Genomic DNA, 22,819 nt, shown 5'->3' with positions numbered 1-22,819 from the left:
TCAGGAGCCAAAAGTGTTTCAAACAGAGGATTAATAGATCGAATCATAATAGTTTTTAACCTCCAGGTAGAAAACCAGTGCCATGTACATCCATTTCAACGGCAGCAACGCACTGAATATTTTCTTTCTTATGATGTTAGTTCAAACTGTTTACAACTCATCATTCATCTAAAATTCATGTTGTGTTTTCACCTCAAAACAAACTTAAGCCAGTCAGAGTTTTAAAATCAAAATGAAACTATTAACATTTTGAAAAAGACTAAACAAAGTCTTGCTGACTGATTATTTTCTTGTCTTCTTTAGATAAACTTGAAGTTTTAAGTTTGAAGAGTTTAAGAAACCCCTCAGAATTAGTGCTTCAATAATTATCCAGTGAGTTGTGAACCAGCTTTTGCCATTATATGGATGCTTGAAAATTAAATGGTTGCAGTTTAAAATATTAAATGTGTTCACTTTCACTTTACTCAACACCTACATTTGAAAACTGATAAAGGATTAAAGGTTAAAGGATTTTTTCTTGGGTCAGATGTGAATGTCTGCTGTTGTGGGTCTGTTTTTGCTCTCTGACACGTGTGACACTGGGCGATACAAATGAGTTAGTTACTTGGTTTGTAGCTACATGTACATGTAGCCAAAATCACTGTAACTAAATTAATAAACACACATTAAAGACTATAATTACATTTTTTCTTCAAACTGAACCCAATAAATGTAACGAACATTTGCACAGATAGATATGAAATATTCAAAAATCAGTGAATAAGTGCCCACTTGGATGCCTCTGTGGTAGATAAAACATTAAGCATCCAAGACAACATGATAATGTGCTCTCTATAGCGCCTTCCAGTGGACAAAACGTGATAAAGCGCATTACAACTATGGTGCACTGGTGTCTATGGTTCAAATTATGGGGGAGCTGAGGGGAGCTCCCTTGAAAGCCAAATTTTACATATTCAGGGGGATTTTTAAGTTATATTTTATTTTCTGTACATTAAGATGAAAATATGTCAGTGTTGTGTATTACATTCAAATTTCCAAACAACTGTCTCCATTAATAAACACAATGCTATCCATGATATTGAAACAAAGCAGAGGAAATGAACACTGACAGATATGTTATCACCAGTAATAACTATCTGTAGCATTAAATGTACAACTTTTTGTAGGAGTAACCCTGCAATTGACTGTCACACACTTCTACGCATGCATGTGCATGTGATGCATGTGACATGCTATGTAGTGATGCGCACCAGGAAATAGGGCCCACCTGAAAGCCACATACTGCTTTCCCATGGCAGATGGTGCCCTTTTTATTTTATTATTACTATTATTGTTTTTTAGTATTAGTTAGGTATTTTTCAGAATTTGATATACTGATATATTTGCCATACTAAAAAGGTTTTTGGGGCGGCAGAAGCTCAGTCCATAAGGACTTGGCGTTGAATTTCCCCTAAGAGAGACTAATAAAGAACTTTCTTCCGCTGTATTTGTCACATTTGTTTATGTATTTATTTACCGAGGTAAACTTATAAGTATCTGAAAAGTACTTATAAAACAAAGTCATAATTATGACTTACTATGGGGCTTTTTATTTTTCTTTGAGTGGCGGAAATGGCCTTCCACAGTTTTGAGTCCATTGTAGGAAAAGAAGCAGACACTCTTAACTCCACCCATACGTCCTCTCTGGCCAACATCTGGACACATAAGCCAGATGCTTCTCTGTTGTTTGGAGCAGCCTATAACAACCATTCAAAATGAACCACGATCTGTTGAGTGAAATCTGTAAGTGACGCTTTACGCACTTACGTTACGCACAGGGAGGAGTTTGGGCGCGAATGGAAATTGATCCAGGAGTCAGTGACGGGATTCCAGAGCGATGGCAGGTAAGAGGATTTGTGCTCTAAAATGTAATGACAGCAACCGCACACTCACAACTGAAGTGATAAGTCGGTGGTAAAGTGACCTGTGATGACTGTAAAGAAGGATACTAATAATATTTGCTTTGGTATAACGAGGATTACATGCAGCTGTGCGTGGTGAGTGAAGCAAAGGAAGTTCGAGTCGGGTTCAACAGTATTAAGCGCACAGCTACAGGAAACATAAACAGAATGTAAAATGATCATCCACTTCTCAGTCAGGATCAGGCAAATGTCAGAAAATACACGAAGCTCATTCACAACTGTCTGTAGATAAATTGTGTTTTTCGCTTATTTGTCTTTAGGTTTCACTTTGACGCGTGCATTACTGCCTCGATTTAAACCAGATGTGACAACATCTGTGGAAGGTCATTACTGCCAATGTGATAAAAATAAAATAAAGACGAGTATCAAAATAAGAATCACATAATATTTCAGATTAATGACTTATCTAAAAACAAAGCTATCATCCAAGACACTAGTATGAGATACTTATTTTAAGAAAGGCTACAAATCATTTTGAAATACTAAGTCAGTATTTTGAGACAGAAAGTCATTTTATTGTATCATTGTTTTGAGATAAGTTATTATTTTGAGAGATGATCGTAAAGCATTATATTGAAAAAGTTTATCACTATTTTGAGATTCTCATTTTAAGATAGTAAGTTGTTATTTTGAGATACTGTATTATTATTTCAAGATAAGTAAGTAGGGCACAATAAATATTGGAGCAGATTATTGGCCGATATTAGCCTATCCAGCTATATCAGTTATGTCTATATCAGTTCATGACCAGTGGACTGAACGGCAAGAGAGGCGTCCGAGCTGCCGACTCTCACACTTCGGCTGTGAGACTCACGCTTTTGGTTGGCTGGCTCTAACAAATCTCACTCCAAGGTTTTTTGAAAAGTTGGCAGCCCTGGATCTGAGGCCACATGTGTTCATAAACTGCAGGTTACATCAACTTATATTTAATGAAAAAATGTGAAATTATTGGTTATCTCATCAGTATCAGCCATGAAAAGCAGATAATTATCGGTATCTATTAATAAGTCATGTTTTTGAGAAAGTATCGTTGTTTTTAGATACCTTATCATTATTTTGAGATAAGTATGTCATTGTTTTGAGAAAGTTTCTCATTATAATGACTTACAGGATATTTTTTTTCATCACACTGGTGGAGGTTTCCATACTCTTTGACCCAAAAGGTTGAAATTTATGTTTCTTCATGTGACCACAGGTGGCAACCTGTCAAAAAAAGATTAGAGATTATATAACTCAAGATTTTACTGATTTATTTATTCTGATTGCCAAACACAATATTTTAAAAATCAATGTCTCAGACAGTGTATACATTTATTTATGGTGAGTATGACATATAGGTTTCATTTTTACACAAGGATGGAAACAGGATTAACAGACTGAAAATTGAATGATGTACTATTATGGATTAAACCTCCACATATAAAGTTGTTACAGTTAACACCACCTCGACCGCATACAGCATTAAAATGTAAATACTAATGCATAATTATTAGGTAGAATCTTACAAGACTTTTACCTGTAATGGAGTATTTTTACAGGATTTTATTGCAGCTTGTACTTGAGTAAAAGCCGAGTGCTTTCTCCACCACTGAATCGTTAATTTCATGGCATTTTCTTCATTCAAGTTTTTGCTGTTGTCAGTCTTCAAACAACTTTTGTAAATACCTTTAATGTCATGTATATCTTTAGAACCTAAAAACACCTTAAGAAGTCGACATTTACTGTAAGTTGTGCATTTACTTTTTTTTGTTATTTTTTACTTGAGTGATATAATTTTTCTGGTTCTCTGGTTATTTCTTCTAGTGAACGAGCTTGTCAGGGTGAGAAACGGTTTTGTGGACAGGGTGTCCAAAGAACTGATCAGTCAGCTCCTTGACGACCTTTTAGACGGGGGCGTCTTGAACGAAGGGGAGAAAGACTCAATACTCGAGGAGAACCCGAGCCGAGCAGACAAGGCTCGATCTCTCTTTGACACAGTGAAGAGGAAAGGGGAGGAAGCCAGCAAGAAGATGATCAGTTACCTCCAAAACAGAGACTCTATGCTGCATGCTGAACTGGGTCTGGGTCAACCTGCTTAACCAGGTGAGCTGGTAGATTAAAGTGAGCATTTATCCTAAGTTTACTCAAGAAGTGTGACAAACTGACGTTGCACCTCAACACTGTCATGTTCAAATATATGTTAGAAAAATAGAGAATGTGAACAAGGCTTTTCTTCTTCATCCTGTTTTTCTATAGCATTACTAGATATTTTTCTTATTGTCCACAAATCCTGTAAAATTACCAAAACCAACACTGCAGAAGTCCGTCTCTCATCAGCCCCTTGGCCGCTGGTTCAGACTGAAGATGTAAATCTGTAAAAACAGCTCTCAAACAAATCCACGTGATGTGAGTTTTAAATTCCCACAGCACTGGAAGGCATCAATTGCACCGCTTATGGGACGTAGCATGTACAGGTTGCACTGTACTAATACAAAGTGTCAAAAAATGATCAAACTATCATACATTGTAGGACTTAAGGCATTATTGATTGCACATAGTACAAAAGGCAAAATTATACAAATACAACTGCACTAATTATCTTATGTACAAATATAGTAATTATCTCACATCTGGCAACACTGGTATCAAACACCAATATGACCTGAAAATGACCTGAAACATGCTCGGTCCCGCTAGCAGCTTTATTGGACATGTCCAATAAAGTTTAAGACACCAGAGCCAGAGGACAGTAATAGGTTGTTTTTTTCCTTCTGCGTTGGGTTGTTGGAACTGAAATGAGCTGAAGTGAACAGCTGGGTTGATTAAGACTGAGAGAGTCGCTGAGATGTGTTCATAACTTACCATTATGGAGGTTCATGGGGCTCATATAGTGCTGGGGGACCGTGGCTCTGGCACATCACTGACCCATGTTTCAGATTCGCCCAAAAATCCTGAGCACGGACATGTGAACAACAGTTTAACAGTCTAACTCCACAGTTCTGTACTACAGCAACTATTTTCTAGGAAAAAAAACGCCTTTTCCTTTACACAGACAGGTATGCTCAGAATAAACTATAGTTCTTCTACAACAACGGAGCACTATTCTATCACTTCTTTGTTGGTTTCCTTGGGATTTGTTAACAATAAGAAAAATACAGAATATCTTGACTCTAGCACAGAGAAATACATCGTTCTGAACAGCGGTCTCATAGCAATGGTGTTGTGTTTTTCTGTTTCCAGCCACAGAGTCCCAAGAGGAGCAGAACTGGTGATTCACACTTCATACCTGATGCATCGAGGACAGAGAAAATGAAGAACGGAGACATTCATCATTCATTATCACGCAGTTCTTTGTAGATAACTGACTTTTCTATGATTCATTGTGTCTGTGTATAATGTGGAAATTGGTAGTTTTACTGCAAAATAATTCCATTAAGTTGGCTCTTGTTTCCACACAAGGTGCATTCATAACTTTTTTTAGCTCCAGGTTAAGTAATAAAATGTAAAAAATATGTTTTAGGTTTGACAAATAGTATTTCACGTCCTATTTTATTCCAAAAGAAAAAGTACCAATTTATTTTTTTAAGTGGAGATGATGATGAAGAGAAGTGATTTAAAATGTAATTACAACCACTTGGGGAAGCCCTATTTAATTATTTTACTTCAACTGGTGTCATTCTGTATCTGTACCATTGTCATTTGTGCATGATTTGTAGTATTAACTTGAAATACAGTCCGTTTGCAATAAGATAATTTGGTGCTACTTTAGAATAAAACTACACTTATAAATTATTTATAAACTGGTTGATAACGTTATTCATTAGGTTTTAAACACTTTATAAATCATTAATAAACAGTTAGCAACAAGTTATATCACAGTTTCCATACATCGATGTGAGCTCAGGATTTGGCCACAATCCAGTTTGTGCTTACTACTAATTAATCTAACTAATGAGTTGCAGAGTGTGAAAGTGTAAAAGCATCACCGTTTATTAATCACTAAATGTTGAATGTTGTACACTTTACAATAAAGCTCATTTTTTGAATTTTTAAATGTTTGTACCTCATATTTAAATAGTCATAACAATGAGATGCCATGAAAAGAGCAAGAGGGATCAGAGGAAACTCAACTTAGTGTGCAAAAAAATACCAAGGACGGTTTAGTAAGAACCTAATTATAAACCATTAATTAGGGCCCCACTGTTGGTGGGTTTTTGGGGTGGATACTGATGTTAAGGAGTAAAGAAAATGTTGATATCATTTTTTTAAAAGTATTTTTTAAATAGAATCTATACATAAACATTTTTGAAATGATTCATCAAAAGGTGTTAACACTTTATTGTTCAACATGATATCAGGGCGCTGATCTTTGCAGTTTACATCCATGTCTGTCCAGACTAATATAATATATATTTAGTGAAGACTTTGAAGGAATTTCTTATGGAACTTACCACTCTACCATGCATGTATACATACCACTATACTGACGTGTAACTTTGAGGGAGTTCCATAAAAGGCATGAAGAGTGTTGTTGGCTAAAAGGAAGGAAACAATGACCTCTGTGTGCAGTTTGCCAACGGAAACATGACGTACCACACCAGTCTGTCTTTGGGCGCAGCAAACGAGCAGTTTTGATCGTGTCCTCAGTCCAGTCAACACAATTAATAGCTTGCAGCCATAGATGCTGCCGATTGCTCTGAAATGGTTGTGATCCTGTCAGAATCCAACAGAACAGAACATTTTGGCGTAAACCATCTAACTCGATGTTTGTAGCTTGATAATGTGTCTGGATGACTCGGGGAGGCCGCTAGTTCATAAACATTATGATGTCGTAGTGAAGTTGACCTTTGACTTTTTGTATATAAAATGTCATTACCTTTATCATGTTATCCTAGTAAGATGTTTGCGTCTAATTTTGTCATAATTAGCATATGGATTCTTGAGATATGGCTGAAAATGTTTTAAGGAAGGTCACACTGACCTTTGACCACCAAAATCTAGTGAGTTCATCTTTGAGTCCAAGTACAAACGCATGCGTTCTACGATTTATAAATAATTTATGAGGGCAGTCTCACTGTAAAGTATGGATACAGACCATAAATTAGTAGGTGATATATCATTATTATAATACTGCAGAAAAAAAAAAATAAGAATGCAACTATTGATCAAAAATCCCCTCCCCCCAAAATCCACTTTGCTTTCCACTTTTGCCACTTAAGATGATAATATTTCATTTTTGTGTGTAATATTTTCTTAAAATTAAACTGGAAACTGGCATTTAAAGAATTAAAATTCCGAAAAATAAATAATGCGCGTTTTGTAGTCACGATCAGCACTGAAGTTAGTTAACAACAAACTAGGCCGTGTTCACACCACCCAGAGAGGAGCTTACAAGGCCCTTCCCCTCCCCCACCTCAGTGCCTCAGACCGCATCACTGTTCTGCTAATTCCAGCATACAGACTACTGGTGAGACTTACCAGTTTGGAAACACACAACACCCGCCTCACCCAAAAAGTCCTCTGCATTGCATCATATATATATACAAATGTATACGATCTTTTTTTAATATACCCTTTGTAGGGACATTTTTGTCCTTGAGTGTAAATTTTGATCTACTTACTAAGGTGTGCACAAGGGTTAAATATTGTTTATGTTTATTTATACATCATTCTGTTCTGTATAGATCTACTTGATGGAGCAAATTGGTTTCAGTAGGGAGGACTGTAGCACTGGGGTGTCAGGTGTGACTGTGACAAGTGGTTTACTCTCGGGTAGAAGGATCTGTTTGCTTATGGCCCCAGGGAGGTCATGACCGGCTCTGAGTTTCATAACTGATAAACAGAAAGATGTGGAGATCATGTTAGAGACTTAACTATTTCAAATGTGGTTAAGATCAGACTTAGATCAGACCAACATGGCGGCTATACGATGATTCACTTTCTTAACTCACTGCTGTATTACCCAGCAGCAGTAGAGTGGTCTGTACCGGTAGAGCTGGTCATATATAGTAGTTCAGCTGCGGGGAAGCAGGAAGCATCCTTGTCAGGACGCGTTACGCATCGCCTCTCCACACTCAGGCTGCTGGACGCTGGGGAAGTTTCATTTGCAACTTGCAGACTTCAGTTCAGACAATTCTGAGAAGACATATGAGAAATGGCAGGTAAGAGTTAACGATCTAAATGCACTTTTACTCTAAGTAACCCTGGCTTACTGCACGGTGTGTACTGGCGGTAAAACGGAGACGATCAAAAGGCAAATTTATGTCTGCATGAGATGTGGGCTCGTAACTATAAATGTTCTGAGGGTGGTGAGGAGGAGGAGGAGGAGGAGGAAGGTTACAAGTATGGTTTCTTTCTTTGTTTTACAAAGTTTGCTGAAGAAAGGTCTTCATAACTTTGCATTTGGTTGTGTATGTATGTGTGTGTGTGTGTGTGTGCCACGCGTTGGTTTCACTTTGCTGGCTGCCCAATTTGGGCAACAAAAGCAGAGAAAATAATACATAATGCAACTTAATTAGGTTTTCAAAAATATCTATGAGGGTTTATGGAAATGACAACGGTATTGTGTTTTATGTTGCCTTCATAGAGAACTCAGTGTGTGTCATTTTAAGCGTTTCTTCACTTCAAAGTGGAAAACTGTAAACGTATATGGAGCTGATATGTCCAAAGTGCAGACCATAAAAAAAATTCTACAGAAGCATCGGATTTCCTCTCATTGAAAACTACACATTAAGTTAAATGTGCGCATCACTGATCTAATAATCCACACTGTTATGCAAGATTATAACAAACACGTGGTTTCAGTTTGCGGTTGTTCGGGTTTTAATGGAAAAAACATGGGCGTAGTTGTCAAGTAGGTTTTTTCTCTTCACTGTGAGGAGGAAGGGCACAAAGTACAATCCTCTCCCCCACAGAACAGCAAAAGGAGTGGCCGACTGAGGCCGTATGAGTATATATATGATTAAAAAATACAAATAAAAAAGAGCACCAGTTTGCAGTCTTAGTTTAAGTTTCCACATTCAACAGAACAATGTGAAATTGAGCTGCAGTTACAGCCATCCTTACTCTAAACCTCTGCTGCTGCAGCATTTTGATTTGTTTCTCATTTGTATGTCATTGTTTTATTAGCTTGTTTGTGATCAGATCACCTGGTTGGATACTAAAATGCAGAAAAAGGTTCAACTTAACTTGAGTTCTTAGTTCTCAGCTATGATTTTAAAAGTAACTACGCAGATTATATCTAGTAATGTGTACATTAGTACGAGTAAAAGTACAGTCTTGAAAATATATTCATAAAAGTACAAGTACCCCCCAAACTACTTAATTACAGTGATTTGAATATTTGTAATTAGTTACTTTCATCGCTGTTTATATATTTATAAAAATATAATAAAATGATATGCACGAAAAACTAAAAAAAATAAAATAAATAACTTATACCTATATATATGTTAAAAGTTATGGTATTTTAGAATCAGAGTCAACTACAGCTGCTGAAGGATACCTTGTGCTCTAATATGAGACGCTGAGGGACAATGACCAATTGTTGATATGAACGTTTTGTCAAACCTGTCCCTTCTGCAGCATTTTGGGGTATTTTTTTCCTGTATGTCCTGTTTTTCACTGACCTGATCATGAGCAGATAACCTTACTAGCTACAAAAATGCAGATGAAAGGTTTGGATATTAATTCAAATTGTACTCAGTAATCTGTTATTGATTTTAAAAGTTACTAGGCAGACTACACTGTGTAATGCATTTTTAAGTACAAGTAAAGATTCAGACTTGAAAGTCTTCTCAAAGAAGGACAAGTATCCCAAAAAATACTTAATTACAGTCATTTGAGTATTTGTAATTAGTTACTTTCATCCCCGGTGACCAGCAATTCTGAAGAGTCATGTTGCATGACCATATAAGTTATAAAATGTTTTATAATGTGTTATAATTACTGTTATAAAGCATAATCATATTTTTAGTTCTTATGATTATAATTATACATTGCTACAATTGCAGTAAAATGCATTATAAGTTTATTTATAATTTATTATAATGCATAAGATATAAGGCATTGACATGGGCATCATAGAAAGTGTTACCATATATGAAATGCATTTTTTTGTTTTGTTTGAATTGTCATTTTGTTGTTTCCTACTCCCTACTGTAGCTAAGGAGCTTGCAGGGGTGAGGAGTAAGTTTGTGGATAAGGTGTCCAAAGAACTTATCAATCAGCTCCTGGATGACATTTTGGAGGATGGTGTTGTGAACGACGGGGAGAAAGACTCGATTCTTGAGGAGAACAATAGCAGAGCAGACAAGGCACGACGTCTCATTGACACGGTGAAGAAGAAGGGGGACAAAGCCAGTGCGAAGATGATCGCTCACCTTCAGAGCAGAGACCCTACGCTTTTCTCTGAACTGGGTCTGTCCTGTGGTCAACCTGCTCCGCCAGGTGAGATTCAAACTGATATCACACAGGCATGTACACAAAAAGAAGAACATCATTTTAAACAGGAATATTTTGTTGTTTACAGCTGCAGAGCCCCCGAGGGAGCAGGAATGGTCGACTGTGCTCATCCCAGCCACCGAGGCATTCTGGAAGGAGAAACAGAATGATAAAAAAGTTAGTTATCCATAAAAGTCTTATCAAACGTCTCACATGGTTGTCATTGATAGATTTCTGCTGGAGAAATAAACCTTAGGTCTTGTACTTCAACTCATGAAAAGTGTTGCATTTCTATTTTTATTGAATATTTCCTGTGAATTATAAAGTTGAGAAATATGATAAATATTTGTGTCTCCCTTTAAATTTGTTTCTCAGATTTACCCTGTGACCAAAGCAGCCATCAGGAGTCGTGTGGCCCTGCTAATCACTAATATGACATTTATTGATGGGAAATTAAACCGAAAGGGGGCTGAGAAAGATGAAGAGAACATGGAGAAACTGCTCAGAGGTCTGGGATACGAAGTGGTGAAATACACAAACCTCACAGCACAGGTAATTTATAAAAAGGAAACATTAAAAAAAAACAAAACATTTTTGGCTGATTGAGTGATACAGTAACCGATTTCTGACTTTTTGTATTTTCTCAGGAAATTGATGCTGCTTTAATTGACTTCTCTAAACATCCTAAACTCAAAGAGACGGACAGCGTGTTTGTGGTCATCATGTCTCATGGGAAACTCGGAGTTGTTGCCGGTGTCGACTCGGAAATGTTCCCAGTCAACAACATTTACAAACACCTGGGCTCAGAGAAATGTCCAGCACTGCTGAACAAACCCAAGATCATCATCATCCAGGCCTGCAGAGGAGGTGACTCTCACTCACTCTTACAGACACACTAAACTGCATAAGACTGACATAACACCATCATAACATGACATGACACCTGTGATGAATTTTTACTACTGTTGTCATTAAGTGTTATTCTGTGAGCTGCCATTTTTAAAGCACAGTTGACATAATGACAGGTTTAAAATGTTTTTGTTATGATAACTTGACATTAATCAAAACAACCATGTCTTTGTTATGACACCTCAACATTAATGAACGCAATAATGTCTTTGCTCTGACATCTTGACATCAATAAAGACAAGAGTCTTTGTTATGACACCCTGACATTAATAAAGACAACAGTGTCTTTGATATGACACCCTGACATAAATCAAGACAACATTTTTTTGTTTTCTTACAGACACACTAAACTGCATAAGACTGACATAACACCATCATAACATGACATGACACCTGTGATGAATTTTTATGACTTGTCATTAAGTGTTATTCTGTGAGCTATAACATTTAAAGCAAAGTTGACATCTTTGTTATGACACTTCGGCATAAATAAAGACAACAGTGTTTTTGTTGACGACACCTTGATATTCATCAAAACAACAACGTCTTTCTCATGACAATATGACAACAACCAAGACAACAAAAGCTGTCCAAAATAAATGACTCTAGTTGAGGTCAAGAGTATTATTCATGACATTGTTATAAAAACATTTGACATTGTAACAATGCTTAATAACATCTGTATGATGAATCAAAATGTGACTGCTTTAGTTCAGCTTAACAAAATATTCATGACATCGTTATAAAATGATATGACAGTTTAATAACACTTCATTACATCTTAATGACAAGTTAAAATGGGACTACTTTAGTTACGGTCAGCAAATTATTAATGATGAACTAACCCCATATGACAGTATAATGTAATGTTAAAACATAAAGCTAAATAGTTTATCTGAGTTTGACGCCTGCTATAGTGTGTTTATTTCAGCTATGTTGTCTTGGTTAAAGTTGTCATAACAAAGATGTCTCAAATAGTGTCAATTTTGCACTAAAATGACAGAATTGACAGTCATTATTGACAGTCATAAACATTCATAGAGACTCCATGTTCATGACAGGTGTCATGTCATGGTTATGACGGTGTTATGTCAGTCTTATGCACACCTTTTCTACTGAAGTGTTCCCCACCAAACATCAATATAAATTCACTGAGGAGTCTGCTAATGTCTTGTGTTGTCTTTAAGCTCTTGTATGTTGTATTAAAAGTGTTCCACATGTGTTTCAGGCGAGGACGGAGCAGTGCTTGTCAGTGACAGTGCAAATGCAGATGCACTCTGTGATGATGTCCAACAACCAGGTCCTGAAGATAACATAGAGGATGATACTATACGGCGTGTACACAAAGAAAAAGACTTCGCCTCTCTTCTCTCCAGCACTCCGGGTGAGTTAATATAAATATTATTATTACACACTGAATATATTAACATTAATAGTAAATTGAAAATTAAATATATTTTCTATTTTATGTTTCTGTATGCTTTTTACCAGATACTCTCTCATATAGACAAAAAGATCGTGGGTCTATTCTTATTCAGTATGTGGTTGAGGTATTCAACACCCTCGCACATGTGGAAGACATTGAGGAACTTTTCAGAGAAGTAGGTTTTGCACGTGCAAACTGTCTTCTGGATGTGAAACATGCACATACAACCCACATGCAATGTAAAACATAATTAAAAACAAAATGCGGTGATTTACAAAACCTTTTCAACCTATGATCAATTGAATACAGTACAAAGACAAGATATTGAATATTCAAACTCAATGACTTTATTGTTTTTTGTAAATATATACTCATTCTGAATTTGGTGCCTGCAACACATTTCAGAAAAACTGGGGCACGAGCAACAAAAGATTGTGAAAGTAGTACAATGCTCATAAAATACCTGTTTGGAACATTCTACAGGTAAACAGGTAACAGTGTCATGATTGGATATTAAATGGGTAACCATTTATCAACATAATCCAGGAATGGCGCTGACTTTTCTGGGCCTGAGCTCATCTGCAATGGACTGATGGAAAGATGGAAAAGTGTGCTGAGGTCTGATGAGTCCACATATCAAATTGTTTATGGAAATCATGTACACAATGTCCTCTGGGCTAAAGAGAAAAAAAGACATCCAGATTGTTACAAGTTCAAAGTTCAAAAGCCAGTATCTGTGATGGTATAGGACAGTGGTAGTACACTGGCATCATGGGTAACTTGTGCATTTGTAAAGGTGCCATTAATGCTGAAAGGTACATCCAGGTTTTGGAGCAACATATCATGCCATCCAGATGACGCCTTTTTCAGAGACGTCCCTTCTTTCAGCATGACAGTGCCAGTGCTGACTGAGTGATGTAACACAGCAGTAAACATGCCCCTGTCCCAACTTTTTGGAACACGTTGCAGAAATCAAATTAAGAATGAGTGTATGTGATCAGTTTGAGCATTATTATATCTCGTCTTTGTACTGCATTCAATTGAATAAAGATTTGTAAATCATTTCATTCTATTTTTATTTGTTTTACACATCATCCCAACTCTTTTGGAATTGGAGTTTGTATAATTGGACACAGCAGTAATGATGACATTTAATATTTATCTTAATGTTGCTTAATGCTTAATTTCTTACGTGGTTTGTTTCAACCTCACAGGTCATGCAACGCTTTGAAGACTTTGACGTTCAGAACAAAAGACAGATGCCAACCAAAGACAGATGCAGTCTTACAAAGCGCTTCTACGTCTTTCCAGGCCTGTGAGACAAGATTTAGTGCTCATTAACGCAGACTTGTAACCACAGTTCAACTTCTGCTTGCAATACTTTCCCTGGTGCTTCTTGATGGATAGATGAATTTTATGGATTGATTATTGAATAGGCGTTCTGGGCACAGTCCCAGGGCAGGAGCAAAGAGAAACAAAATGTAACCTCATCATTTGTAGTCAATTTGTGTCACAGATAAAACTAACCTTTGTTTCATATGTGCTTAAATAATTTTAACATTTCTAATTTTATATATAACTGACAGTGTGTATGGCTTTGAATGAATGAAACATTTTTATCAAGTTGTATTCACCAGCTTACTTACTCATTTCTTAGAACTAATCAAATGTATTATCATGAAAATAAAAAAAATATTGAGTGATTATGTGCACCAGGCTCCTAGTTCTTACACTGCAAATTTATGACATCACTTTGATTCTTCATGGTGTAGAGCCAAAGTAACATGCAACGTATTTCAAACTTTTAAAAAGTTTAGGTTTTATTGCAATTGCTTTCCACGAGTAAGTCAATTAAGCACAGTTAAGCTTTATTCATGTGTTCTATGAATATTCTTAATGTGACATATTGACATTCAGTGGGCAATTACTTGTCTTCTTGTTTGTATTCATTTTGTCCAGAATTTGAACGACAAATTACATTTTTTTCCAATATTGGGTCCTTATTTTTGTGAGCACACCTACATTCTGCATTCAGCACTCCAGATGTCTTGAAATGGTTGTGTTTTATGAAAAACATATTGCTGTGAATATGAGTCCTTAAGTCCTTAAAATAGTAAAAAAAGAAACTTCTTTCTTAACTTGGGTCAGATTAGGAAAATCAGCTGTTATACTTCTTGGGCCTTTTATGCTTGTGTGGTCTTGAGAAATAAACTCAGCAACATAATTTGCTTGTAGCTACATACACATGCAGTCAAAGTCAAGCATGTTGATACTTAAGCCTTTTGTTACCCAAGAAATTTATTTTCAACAAAAACTGTCAGTGGATTTTTGTTGTAGAAAGACCGAAACTTTGGAAGATACTCTGTTGATTTGTCTGATTCAGACCGCCAATGCCTAACCTTCGGCTGAACTTTGAATATGTGTTTTGGCACAGCATGTAGACTGAATTCTCAGGTTTCGTCATCAGTTATCACAGCTGCTTCCTGTATGTGCAGTTTTGTGTTCTTGGGTCAACAAGCAACGTCCTCCAAGGTATATAAATCATGACACACAAAGCACAAATAGCAGAAAAGTTCCTCTCAGTACACAACTGGATTTAAAAAATATATTTTAAACATCAAAATAATATAATAATATCTAATAAAAATTGAAAGCACAGATAACTGTTGGTTGATTGATGAATCATTAATGATGTAATCATTTTATTACAGCCCATCATAGTGTGGTATTATTAGTTTGACTTGTTTACCAGAACTTACAAGGAAGTAGTGTTTCCTGAGAGGTTCAACAGAAATATCTCACTGACATGAACATCAACTCCTCAAAGTAACAGTCGTTACACTGGTTTGACTACTTTTACCTCAGTGAAAAGGCACTGCTAATGTTCAGATGCTAACACAGCATGCATTGATTTGATTTGATTTGATCTGATTGACTTAACTGTCCACTTCAGTGTCTTTGGCTTCTGCCAAGGTAAAACAAGTACATACATGTACATGACGCATATCACAACATGCCTTTAAAAACATAAAATATACAACATTCAAAAGTGCAATGGACAAGTAGCAGCAAATAAATCATGCAAACAATACAAGAGAGCAAAAATATTGAATGTCCCTGATGCAGTCTTTCTTTGCTCAATGCCTGTATGGCATAGAGGATAAAAAAACAAACAACTTAATCTATATGCTCCAGCTGGCCCATGGGACGTCAAATCGATGGCCAGGTGGGAGCAGCTCAAACTCCGAGTGTAATGGGTGTGAGGTACCAGCTCTAGCCTTCTTAGCACTGTCAGATTTATTGCAAAGTTGTTCTTTCTGCCTTGTCATTAAAGGTTAGGGTCTGATCAGTGATTGTGCCCAAGTATTTTAACTTCTTAAAGGGATAGTTCACCCCAAAATGAAAATTCAGTCATTATCTACTCACCTTCATGCCGATTGAGGTTTTCAAACAACTGAAAAAAAAAAACATAAAATGCCTCCATACTGCTTGTCTGGTATAATGCAAGTCTCCTGACATTTGCACACCGTCACACCAAACACACACCCAGTTCTGACAGTGTGCATGTGCATGTTATATTGGTGATGAGAAACTATTTGAGTTCCCAGTCAACAATATTTATAACACTTTGGCTCAGAGAAATGCCCAGCATCATGCAGAACTGCAGAGGAGGCGACTCTCATCTCTTCTTATAGACATCAACAAACATCGACATGGTTGAACTTTTTGGCCTGAGCTTTATTAAATGTATGCCATGTGTGATGCAGAAAGGGGGAACTTGTGCTTGTTAACTCAAAAGCAGCTGCTGGTTGTGATGATGTGTCATGTTCAGGCTTTAGTCATGAAGAAGACATAGTGGATGATACTTTGCCATGTGCCAACAAGGAAAAAGACTCTGCGTGAAAGAAGACTTTCTCTTCTTAAATGCAACTCTGATCAGATTATCTCTGATATGATCAGATATTATTCCATAGCGTATGATATAGTGCAGCTAAACATCAATATTTTTTATCAACAGCCAAGAATAGTTAAAACAATGCACAATGTAATTTCTGTTTTTCCTTTCCCCCTTTACAGCTACAGATAACTATTTGGTTCTATCTTACTGGGATAAAATACGGAGCCTGTAGTTATAGTAAAATGTTACCATTATTCTTTGAAGCAAACAAAAAACATTCAAATATCAAAGCATTAGGAACTGACACACAAAGACAGAGAACTGGTCACACTCACATTCCCTCCTATGGGCAATTTAGAGTTGTCAGTTAACTTGCATGTCTTTGGACTGTGGCAGGAAAACAGAACGCCCAGACAGAAACCCCGGGGTTCCTAAGGTAACAGACTCTCCCCTGCTGTTATTTAGTTTGGCTCAGCAGCGCAGTAAACCGTATCAATGTCCTAATTTATTTTTGCACATTATTCATTTATGATAAATTAAGTAATTTGGTGCAGTAACATTTAGTGTAACATTATTTGTGGCTCTTACATCACTACTAAGAGGGAAACTTTATGGTCTTAGCAAGCTAGCTGCTGAGTGCTAGTCATAGAAAGAAAGACAAATAATCTTTTGATCCTGTTTGAACTGAGTCTCAAATTACACACACGACATTTGTCGATTTAAAAGATAATTTTACAGGCCAAGAAAGTTGCAGATTGTTGCAAAACTGTTGAAGGACTATGACAGACTGAAGAAATGTAATGAGAGAGACAGAAAGACCTTTCTCTATACGAAACCTAATGTCAGCCACAGAAGGGATTATGGCTGTGTTTTTGTACCGGGACGTAGTCACACAAGCAATGGGTCCTACTTATTCTTTCTTTTCCTGGCTGATAAAAGGTGCAGGAGTCATTGGATAAAACATTTCACCTAAAATAATGTTACAAAGGACAGCGATGTTGATGTTGATGACATATATTGTATGAGACGAGAGAGAAATTGACAGAATACTTTTGGTCCTCTGTTTTGACAACAACCTGCATGTTTTACTTGTTTCGCAACACTTCCATTGAAGAAGTGTTTCCTTGATGAATCAGATTGCATTTTGGCATGCAAGATATATATAAACACCCACTATCAATGCACATCCAGTGTGCAGTTGTCATACTTGTTGGAAGGCTGCAGAGTTTGATTTTACGCTGTTCAGTGAGACAAGGTTTGGGAACAATGGCAGGTAAGATTTAATTAACAATAATAATGGATTACATTTATATAGCGCTTTATTACAGATGCTCAAAGTGCTTCATGGTAAGGGGGAAAACACGCCTCAACCACCACCAATGTGTGATGCAAGATGTCACTTCATGTGCCAGATGCTCACCACACATTTGTTTGTTGACCATTTACGACTAATATATGTCTGGTTTATATTGTAGAATATGTATGGTTCATATTGGTTATTATATTTTAGATAAGGAGCTTGCCAGGGTGAGGGGTAAGTTTGTGGATAAGGCGTCCAAAGAACTTATCAATCAGCTCCTGGATGACATTTTGGAGGATGGTGTTGTGAACGACGGGGAGAAAGACTCGATTCTTGAGGAGAACAATAGCAGAGCAGACAAGGCACGACGTCTCATTGACACGGTGAAGAAGAAGGGGGACAAAGCCAGCAGGAAGATGATTGCTCACCTTCAGAACAGAGATCCTATGCTTCTCTCTGAACTGGGTCTGACCTGTGGTCAACCTGCTCCGCCAGGTGAGCTGATCTATTTCATCTAGAGAGACCTACGTCATGTTTTGATTCAAACCGATATTATACAGGTGTGCGCACAAAAAGTGCATTGTTTTGAAAAGAAATGTTTGCTGTTTCCAGCTGCAGAGCCCCGGACGAAGCAGGAATGGTCGAAAACACTCATCCCGACCACTGATGGATTCATGATGGAGAAACAGAAAGACCCACATGTTAGTCATTCAACCCTCAACCATTTGCAAGCAGTGTAAACAATGGGGAAAACTAGTTTTTCTGCAGCAAGAATATTAAGTTACTGTACATCTCAGCTTACCACATCTTGTTAGAAAGGTGTTATTTAAGAAGCAGGGGTTAAATATTTTTCTTATAAAATCTACGATGTGCATATACTCAACAAAAATGTAACACTTTTAGGCATGAGGAGTGCTTGGGTTAGGGTTAGGGCAAAAATATCAGGGTATTTGGAAGCAGAGTAGGGTGGGTCATGACTCCGCTCTACTGGGGAAAATATTTGGTATCTGCAGCCCTGTGTGAAATAACCATAGTTCAGAGCCTTATACATGTTATTTTTTCAAAACTGCCCATTTCAGAGTGGCTTAGAGTGGCCAGTTTTTCTTATTTGCTTTGGCTGAATTCTCAAATGAGAATTACGTTTTTCAAATTCAGTGAATTCAGTTCAATTCTCAGAATAATTTTATTCACAACAGATTGGAATTTCTAATTCTTTCAAGCAAATTGCACGTCTTGGCTCGCGTGTGCAAAAGAGTACAATTTTCTACAATTTTGCACAATAACCACTTGCACACAGCTTGCTGATCAAAACTGTATTTACCACTACAACAACCCTAGATGTAACGCATTGCTACACAGACACACGTGGGTGTGAGGATAGGCTGAAATTCTTCCTCCTTTTAAATTTGTTTTTCAGGTTTACCCTGTGAACATGTTCACCATTAGGAGTCGTGTGGCCCTCCTTATCACTAATATGTCATTTATTAATGAGAGTTTAAACAGACATGGAGCTGAGAAAGACGAAGAGAACATGGAGAACCTGCTCAAGCCTCTGGGATACGAGGTGGTGAAATACAGAAACCTCACAGCACAGGTAATTTATAAAAAGGGACAATTAAAAAACATATTTAGTCTGGTTGATTTAGTGATACAGTAACTGATATTTGACTTTTTGTGTTCTCACAGCAAATTGATGCTGCTTTGATTGAGTTCTCCAAACATCCTAAACTTAAAGAAACAGACAGCGTGTTTGTGGTCATCATGTCTCATGGGAAACTCGGAGCTGTCTATGGTGTCGACTCGGAAATGTTCCCAGTCAACAACATTTACAAACACTTGGGCTCAGAGAAATGTCCAGCACTGCTGAACAAACCCAAGATCATCATCATCCAGGCCTGCAGAGGAGGTGACTCTGACTCACTCTTACAGACACACTAAACTGCATAAGACTGACATAACACCATCATAACATGACATGACACCTGTGATGAATTTTTATTACTGTTGTCATTAAGTGTTATTCTGTGAGCTGCCATTTTTAAAGCACAGTTGACATAATGACAGGTTTAAAATGTTTTTGTTATGATAACTTGACATTAATCAAAACAACCATGTCTTTGTTATGACACCTCAACATTAATGAACGCAATAATGTCTTTGCTCTGACATCTTGACATCAATAAAGACAAGAGTCTTTGTTATGACACCCTGACATTAATAAAGACAACAGTGTCTTTGATATGACACCCTGACATAAATCAAGACAACATTTTTGTTTATGACACTTTAACATTAATAAAGACAATAATGTCTTTGTGTATGACAACTTGACATTAAGAGTGACAACAATGTCTTTGTTATGACACCTTGAAATGACCAAGGGACCTCTAGCCCATACTCAGTGCAGGTGTCATGTCATCATCAGTTATGGTGTCATATCAGTCTAATGCACACCCTGTTCAAATAAAGTGTTACCCATCAAACATCAATATAAATTCACTGAGGAGTCTGCTAATGTCTTGTGTTGTCTTTAAGCTCTTGTGCGTTGTATAAAAATGTGTTTCAGAGGAGGGCGGAGCAGTACTTGTCAGTGACAGTGCAAATCCAGCTGCACTCTGTGATAATGTCCAACAACCAGGTCTATCTTTGCCTGCTGCTGAAGATAATATAGAGGATGATACTATACGGTGTGTACACAAAGAAAAAGACTTCACCTCTCTTCTCTCCAGCACTCCGGGTGAGTTAATATAAATATCATTGTAACACACTTAATCTTAATAGTAAATTAGAAATTAAATATATTTGATGTTTCTATATGCTTTCCTCCAGACACCGTCTCATATAGACAAACAGATCGTGGGTCTATTCTTATTCAGTATGTGGTTGAGGTATTCTACACCTTTGCACATGTGGATGACATTGAGGAACTTTTCAGAAAAGTAAGTTTTGGACGTGCAAACTGTCTTCTGGGTGTGAAACATGCACGTACAAACCCAAATTGAAAAAAAGGTTGGGTCACTACGTAAAACTTAATTAAGAACAAAATGCAAAGATTTTAAAAACAATTTCAACTTATATTCAATTGAAAAAGGACAAAAACAAGATATTTAACTTTCAAGCTTATTAACTTAATTGTTATTTGTGTGTTGGAAAAGCAAACAATAGACGGGGTAATGCTCAAAAACACTTTGGTACTATGATACAGGTTAACAGATTAATTGGTAATGGATGTATAAAAGCTGGTAAACACAGTTCATCACTTCATCGACAAATGCGAGGTAAGACTCTACCACGCAAAGTGAAAACCATAAATCAACAACACTCAGAAACAGGCCTGTGCTCATCTGAAATGGACTGATGAAGATGGAAAAGTGTGCTGAAGTCTGGGTCCACATTTCAGATTGTTTTTGGAAATCATGGCCGTCATGTCCTCTGGGCTAAAGAGATAAGAAAGACATCCAGATTGAATATTATTATATCTCGTCTTTGTACTGCATTCAATTGAATAAAGAAAATCATTTAATTCTGTTTTTATTTGTTTTACACGTCATCCCAGCTCTTTTGGAATTGGAGTTTGTATAATTGGACACGGCAGTAATGATGACATTTTATATTTGTCTTAATGTTGCTGAATGCTTAATTTCATATATGGTTGTTTTAACCTCACAGGTCATGCAACGTTTTGAAGAGTTTTCCATTCATAACAGAAGACAGATGCCAACCAAAGACAGATGCACTCTTACAAAGCGCTTCTACTTCCTGCCAGGCCTGTGAGACAGGAACGAGCGCCATTTAGCACAGACTTGTAACGACTTCGCAAATTATGCTTGCAATGTTTTCTTAGGTGGTGGGTAGATTTTAAGGATTGATTATTGAATGGGCCATGTGACACAGCAAAGAGACACAAAATGTAACCCCATCATTTGTAGTCAATTTGTCTCTTTCACAGATAAAACTAAACTTTGTTTCACATGTACTTAAATCACTGCATCTATATTTTTATATTTAACTGACAGTGTGTAAGGCTTTGAATGAATGAAACATTTTTGTCAAGTCGTATTGAACAGCTTGTTTACTCATGTGACAAAACTAGCCAAATGTTTTCCTGTGAAAGAAAAAACAGGATATTGAATTATTATTTGAACCAGGCTCCTAGTTCTTACACTGCAAATTTATGAAATCACTTTGATTCTCTATGTTCTAGAGGCAAGGCAACATGTGCAACATTTATTATCTATTTTAAACTTTTAAAACGTTGTAAGACACCAGACATCACTGCCATTAACCCAGACATCCAACCACCAGACCTCCTGGTAGAAATGAACAAAACATCAGCCAAGACTGTGAGAATTTGTTGGAATTGGGACCATTATGAACGTGCTGCTGACATGCTTTTGTTTTGTAATAACAATCCAACAATGCAAATATCATAATATAGCTTTCTAAGAGTCATTTTTCTTTTCATACTTAATAATTACAAAATAATTATGTTCTGCTGAGGATAATTTTGTACTTTTACTTCAGGACTTTTAGTTATAATAGAGTGTTTTTAGTTGGTGGTATTGCTACTTTAACCTGAGTATAGGATCTGAACACTTCTTCCATCACTGGATGAAGGGATTTGAAGAAAGCCAAGTGACTCAAAGTAAAATGTTAGCAAGTAGAATATTGATATTGTTTGTGTGAACTCTGTTGTAATGTATATCAGCGGATGATGATCAGAATTAAATGTTAATCGATGATCTATAATGAACTATACTACTTTAAGCTGTGCAGAAGATTTGTGTATTGATTCTAAATGATAAAGGGATAATAAAATACTAAAAGTGGATGTGTTTGAATCAAATGTACCATTAAATCTCAGTAGGTATGAGACGAGAAGAGGAAATTAATGTTCTTTGTGC

At 36.7% G+C, this 22,819-nt stretch overlaps 2 protein-coding genes across 2 annotated transcripts; both read left to right on the top strand.

The window, feature by feature from the left end:
- Positions 1-7,944: 7,944 nt before the first annotated feature.
- Positions 7,945-14,709, top strand: LOC146328773 (caspase a-like). Its single transcript, XM_084717777.1, has 8 exons — positions 7,945-8,101; positions 10,104-10,388; positions 10,471-10,559; positions 10,758-10,934; positions 11,030-11,249; positions 12,520-12,675; positions 12,783-12,892; positions 13,932-14,709. Exons 1-8 carry the CDS (start codon positions 8,095-8,097, stop codon positions 14,034-14,036), a joined length of 1,149 nt encoding a protein of 382 aa, XP_084573903.1. The 5' UTR covers positions 7,945-8,094; the 3' UTR covers positions 14,037-14,709.
- A 3,091-nt stretch (positions 14,710-17,800) lies between these two features.
- LOC146328772 (caspase-1-like) lies at positions 17,801-21,756 on the top strand. Its single transcript, XM_084717781.1, has 8 exons — positions 17,801-17,888; positions 18,126-18,410; positions 18,528-18,616; positions 19,333-19,509; positions 19,602-19,821; positions 20,482-20,652; positions 20,745-20,854; positions 21,585-21,756. The coding sequence occupies exons 1-8, from the start codon at positions 17,882-17,884 to the stop codon at positions 21,687-21,689; spliced, it is 1,164 nt and encodes a 387-aa protein (XP_084573907.1). The 5' UTR covers positions 17,801-17,881; the 3' UTR covers positions 21,690-21,756.
- Positions 21,757-22,819: the final 1,063 nt, after the last annotated feature.

This window comes from Lutjanus erythropterus, chromosome 4 (assembly GCF_056507025.1).
Source record: "Lutjanus erythropterus isolate fLutEry1 chromosome 4, fLutEry1.hap2, whole genome shotgun sequence".
In the NCBI taxonomy this organism is placed as follows: domain Eukaryota; kingdom Metazoa; phylum Chordata; class Actinopteri; order Lutjaniformes; family Lutjanidae; genus Lutjanus; species Lutjanus erythropterus.
Note: the sequence above shows the minus strand (reverse complement) of the source record. Positions and strands in the feature narration are given on the sequence as shown.

Bases quoted from the DNA above. Each gene is read 5' to 3' on its own strand.
- LOC146328773 (XM_084717777.1), top strand. The intron at 10,935-11,029 runs GTAATTTATAAA...GTATTTTCTCAG, and splicing joins ACACAAACCTCACAGCACAG to GAAATTGATGCTGCTTTAAT. The intron at 11,250-12,519 runs GTGACTCTCACT...CATGTGTTTCAG, and splicing joins CATCCAGGCCTGCAGAGGAG to GCGAGGACGGAGCAGTGCTT.
- LOC146328772 (XM_084717781.1), top strand. The intron at 18,411-18,527 runs GTGAGCTGATCT...TGCTGTTTCCAG, and splicing joins TGGTCAACCTGCTCCGCCAG to CTGCAGAGCCCCGGACGAAG. The intron at 18,617-19,332 runs GTTAGTCATTCA...TTTGTTTTTCAG, and splicing joins AGAAACAGAAAGACCCACAT to GTTTACCCTGTGAACATGTT.